The sequence below is a fragment of the Chaetura pelagica genome, unplaced genomic scaffold, assembly GCF_000747805.2.
Source record: "Chaetura pelagica isolate M959 unplaced genomic scaffold, ChaPel_1.0 scaffold555, whole genome shotgun sequence".
NCBI classification, from domain to species: domain Eukaryota; kingdom Metazoa; phylum Chordata; class Aves; order Apodiformes; family Apodidae; genus Chaetura; species Chaetura pelagica.
This window is the reverse complement of record NW_009953297.1, coordinates 424,781-430,205: the sequence shown is the minus strand read 5'-3', so window position 1 is coordinate 430,205 and position 5,425 is coordinate 424,781. Positions and strand designations below refer to the sequence as shown.

General features: G+C 50.1%; 1 protein-coding gene across 1 annotated transcript in view; it reads left to right on the top strand.

The window, feature by feature from the left end:
* Positions 1-1,789: 1,789 nt before the first annotated feature.
* The window catches only part of POLD3 (polymerase (DNA-directed), delta 3, accessory subunit), a gene marked incomplete at its 5' end in the record, with an annotated part of 39,934 nt that continues 36,298 nt past the window's right edge, over positions 1,790-5,425 (top strand). Inside the window, 2 exon segments of the mRNA XM_009997994.1 lie at positions 1,790-1,845; positions 4,442-4,544. Of these exon segments, the coding sequence (XP_009996296.1) occupies positions 1,790-1,845; positions 4,442-4,544 (159 nt within the window).

Below are 5,425 nucleotides of genomic sequence, written 5' to 3'. Positions count from 1 at the left end.
AGAGTTGGGGTGTTCAGCCTGGAGAAGAGAAGGCTCCAGGGAGAGCTGAGAGCAGCTTCCAGGGCCTGAAGGGGCTCCAGGAAAGCTGGGGAGGGGCTTGGGACAAGGGCAGGGAGGGATGGGAGCAGGGGGAAGGGTTTCCAGCTGGCAGAGGGAGCTGGAGCTGAGATGGGAGGGAGAAATTCTGGGCTGTGAGGGTGGGGAGAGCCTGGCCCAGGTTGCCCAGGGAAGCTGTGGCTGCCCCATCCCTGGGGGTGTTGAAGGGCAGGTTGGATGGGGCTCTGAGCAACCTGATCTAGTTGAAGATGTCCCTGCCCATGCAGGGGGGTTGGAACTGGATGATCTTTAAGGTCCTTTCCAACCCAAACCATTAGGTCTATAACTTAAACCCTGCGTTGGGGCTGTTAGACCCAGGGGGGGCTGCAGTGCCAGGCCTGGGGTGACACCTGTGCAGCTCCCCCCTGGTTTGGTGAGGCCCAAAGCCCCAGGGAGCAGCTGGGTTGGGTTGGCAGTTGGAAGGTGAGGCAGGGGCAGTGCCCCCCTCCCCCATCACACCCACCTGTGGGACACGGGTGGGTGCAGGCACAGAAGAAATCAGGCCTCTGCAGCTGCCAGGGCCCTCGGGGCTGTTTGCTCACATTTTACTCATCTCTGTGGGTGTGTGTGTGTGGTGCCTGCCTGGGTTTGCAGTGTTTGCTTTTCCACAGGTCAGAATGTAGGGTGAATGTGGGCTTCGTGCCAGGCTGGACAGGAGATGCTTTTCTTGGCAGGATTTCCCCCCACTTTTGACTTTAAATTTCTGATGAGAATTGGTTGTGACATCATTTATAGCCCAGGAAAAGCAGCTCTCCCCAAACTCCTTATGCTCCCTCATACAGGTGAGCTATTTTCCCACTGGAAAGAAGCACTGCAGGGTTTTAGCTCAAGGTTTTAGCTTCAAGACAGAAGTGTATTAAATAGTGGGCTGTTGTTTTTTTTTTCCCTGAACCACTATTTCAGCTGAAAATTCACACTTATCATCTGTATCCCCTTGAATCCTTGCTGTTTTTCAGAGAAATGGTGATCATGGGAGTCTGTTTCTTCCAAAATAAAGGGTGTTTGTCCTAGATAAAGTTGGTGCCTCTTGTCTGTTGTGTTAACAAGAGCTGCCTGTGTCATTGTAGTTTATTTCAGTAAACTGCAAGACTAATAATAATTTATTTGTTGGATTCTTGAGGGTTAGGGACCCTTGCTTGAGGGTTAGTTTCAAAAGGTAGTGGGAGGAGAAACAGGTACAGAGACATGACTTGGCCAAATGATACAGCAAAGGGCAGGGCTGGGGTTGGAGCTGTGGTCTCCTGAGATGTGGTTGTTGGATTTGTGATGGAGCTGGAGATCCTCGTGTCCCTGAGGCAGGCAAAGGAGGCAGAAATCCAAGACATCCTCAGCAGCAGCTTGGAAGAGCAGTAAGAGCTGCTCACAGTTAAAAAAGCTGCTGTTTAATTTAATTTCTCCCTTGTGAAGCTCAGCAGGGCAGGTGATTTGAAGGGATTTTACTGGTGCAGTGGTGTTTCAAGGAGGGTTTGACAAAAACACACCTCTAGGGTGGTTTGTTTAGGTCTTGGGAATTAAATCCACTCAGTAAAGCACATGTGGGTGTCCATATGTTCTCACTCCTAACAGGTTTTGCTGTGGATTTCTTGGGTGTCTAAAGAGTTTGGTGTAGCCATTACATGAGCACAGGAGGATGATTTAACAAATCAAGAGGAGTTTTCTTACTGAAGTGTTGGTTTTTTTTTTCCTTCTGCAGGTGACATACAAATGGCTGAGTTACACTCTGGGAGTTCATGTCAACCAGGCTAAACAGTAGGTATTGGTGCATCCCCCACACCTTGTGGTAAAGCTTTGCTAATTACTGTTCTCATTCTTGTGGTTGGTGTATTCAAATGTTCTTTGGAGATATTTTAAAATCCTGGATGTCTTCCCAGGCACAGGCAGTTTTGGAGAAGGGCTGTTTACTAGGGCTTGTAGTGAGAGGACATGGGGGAATGGATTAAAACTGGAGGAGGGGAGATTTAGGTTGGACATGAGGGAGAAATTCTGGGCTGTGAGGGTGGGGAGAGCCTGGCCCAGGTTGCCCAGAGAATCTGTGGCTGCCCCATCCCTGGCAGTGTTGAAGGACAGGTTGGGGTTGGGACTGGGTGAGCTTTCAGGTCCCTTCTAACCCAAACCATTCCATGATTCTGTTACTCAGCACACCTTGCTCTTCCTTAGGCAGATCTTGCCTTGGGTTTGGGAGCTGTGCTTTAGAGAGCAGCTGGACACCTTATCCTGCTTCATCTCATAAATACTTAGGTCAGAATAGATGTGTTAGTGCTGTATTATTGCAGGAGCTCCTGTAGGTCCTTTCAGCCTGAAAGGTTTCTGCACGTGGTTCCAGGCCTGCACACAGAGCTGTGCCTCAGGATCTACCACTGCCTATCCCAGCTTCAGATGCTCTTCATGATGGATGGATCTTGCTGGGAGCAGAGACAGGAAAATGCAGAACAGCACTAATGGTGACTGCAAATGCTCATCTGCTCTGATTACCCTGCTGCACAGTGCATGACCCATTAGAAACATCTACTTACCAGGCTTGATGGGAGCAGGGAAATGTTTGAAGGGTGGGAAAGTCAGCTGTGCTGTCAGAAGGAATCATAGAATGTGCTGAGTTGGAAGGGACCCATCAGGATCATGAAGTCCAACTCCTGTCCCTGTGTAGGGCACCCCTAGAATCACACCATGTGCCTGAGGGCAATGGTTTTGCTTCTCCAAATCTAGCATGAATGTATAGCCTTATCTTGGTGTATTTTGAAGAAGAAGAATTGTTCTGGAGCAGCTCTGCTCTGGAGCCAGGCTGGGAGAGCTGGGGTGTTCAGGCTGGAGAAGAGAAGGCTCCAGGGAGACCTGAGAGCAGCTTCCAGTGCCTGAAGGGGCTCCAGGAAAGCTGGGGAGGGGCTTGGGACAAGGGCAGGGAGTGAGAGGACAAGGGGAAATGGTTTCAAGCTGTAAGAGGGGAGATTTAGGTCAGAGATCAGGAAGAAATTCTTCCCCACGAGGGCAGGAAGGCACTGGCCCAGGTTGCCCAGGGAGGCTGTGGCTGCCCCCTCCCTGGAGGTGTTGAAGGGCAGGTTGGATGAGGATTGTGCAGCCTGGGCTGGTGGGAGGTGTCCCTGCTCATGGCAGGGGGGTTGGAACTAGAGGATCTTCAAGGTCCCTTCCAACCTTCACCATTCTGTGACTCTTTGATTCTACTACAGCCTTTTAAATATCCTGTAAACCAAAGGTTGAGCTCTCAAGGCTTCTGGGGCTGTTGCTTCACAGCAAGGGAAAGTTAAGTGTAAGATTTGAAGGCTCAGTGAGTGCATCAAGTCCCATCATACAGTTATTTTTTTCTCCTTGTTTCTGGCTGTAGCTTGGATATCAAGGGCCATTTGCTGCGTGCTCAGCTACAGTGGAGTGAACTCAGCTTCACTTGTCTTGTCCAAACTAGAAGAATATCAACTTGAGCATCTAAAGCAACAAAGAGTTTGGTCTCTTTCCTGTCTTGTGTGTGTCAACAATCTAGCTGCTGGGTGTGTTCAGTGATGGTTTGAGCTCTGCTGGGAACAGTTCTGGTCTTACAGTAAACTAGAAAGAGACAGAACTTCTTGCTGTGAAGGAGATGGTCCAGGTGAAATGGAGGCACCTTGTAAAGCAGCCTGGAGATGGAAAACTCTCGTGGCATCTTTATGCTGAAAACTCTTCTAGAAGCTGGAGATGTGCCTGATAAGACAAGTGAATGAATTTAGTGAGTGTGCTGGCTGTGGCAGGGTGGTGATTGCAGTCTGACTCTGTGGCAAGGAGAATCTTCCACTATTTTTATGAGACAGTGTCCTCGTGGAGTGTGTGGTTGTGCCTGTGCCCAGTTCCTCTGCACACTCATGAATCAGTGGGATAAGTGGGGGAGCTGAGGGCTTGAGTCTCAGCTCCATCTCATCATCACTGATCATGCTCTGTCCTCAGGTTTCTGGTCACCATGGCAGTGGATATAACTGGGTCTGTGTATACACACCTGGCAATGTGATCAGCTACCAAAAATCACCAGTTCCTCTGCCAGGTGTTTGAGAATGCTGGGTTGTAGCAAGGGAAAGGGTCTTCTCCAGGGGAGACTTCAGAACAAGGAGCCAAGAGGATTTGAGACCATCTGCAACCAACTGTTAAAGCTTTGAGATTGATTGTATTCGTTTCACCTTCAGCTTCCTTAGTTATTGGACTGCAGTTCTTCAAAGAGGCAGAGGGGAAAGGTGTCTCAGTAAGATTCAATTAATCCAAATTAAAATAACTGCTGGTGTGAAATGCTGCTTTCAGTGCAAGCTTCACAGGAGGGGTGGTGATGGGCTCCTTCCTTTCTAGGTGATTAACTCTGGTTTCTTTTGTGCAGGATGCTGTATGATTATGTTGAGAGGAAACGAAAGGAGAACTCAGGAGCTCAGCTTCATGTCACCTACTTAGTAGCAGGAGACCTCATCCAGAACGAGCACGTTGTGAGTGTTTTATTTCTCAGAGATGTCTGTGAGCTCTTTGTTCTTGTCTCTTCAGTCTTGCTTGGTAATCTTTGGGTCAAAAGCTGAACTTGCTTTCTTTCTCAAGCACAGTGTGCTTGGCCTTTGCACAAAAGAAGGGGCTGTCTCCAAGGGGAAATCATGCTTGACCTACCTGCTGGCCTTGTGTGATGACATAACTGGTTGGCTGCATGAGGGGAGAGCAGCAGGTGTCATCTACCCTGACTTCAGCAAGGCTTCTGACACTGTCTCCCATAACATCCTCACTAGGAAACTGAGGCAGTGTGGGCTGGATGAGGGGACAGTGAGGTGGGTAGAAAGGAGGTGTGGGACAGAGCTCTGAGGGTGGTGATCAGTGGGGCAGGGTCAAGTTTGGGGCCTGCAACCAGGGGTGTCCCCCAGGGGTCAGTACTTGGTCCAGTCTTGTTCAAGCTATTCATCAATGACCTGGATGAGGGCACAGAGTGTGACCTCAACAAGTTCACTGGTGACACCAAACTGGGAGAGGTGGTGACACCCCAGAGAGCTCTGCTGCCACCCAGAGACCTGAACAGGCTGGAGAACTGGGCAGAGAGGAACCTGTTCTTGGCAGGTGTAGGGTTCTGCACTTGGGGAGGAAGAACCCCAGGCACCAGTACAGGTTAGGGGTGGACCTGCTGGAAAGCAGCTCCCAGGAGAAGGATCTGGGAGTCCTGGGAGATAGTACATGATCCATGAGTCAGGAATGTGTCCTTGTGGCCAAGAGGGCCAAAGGAATCCTGGGCTGCATGAGGAAGAGTGTGGGCAGTAGGTGGAGAGAGGTCATTGTGCCCTTCTGCTCTGCCCTGGTGAGGCCACAGCTGGAGAACTGGGACCAGTTCTGG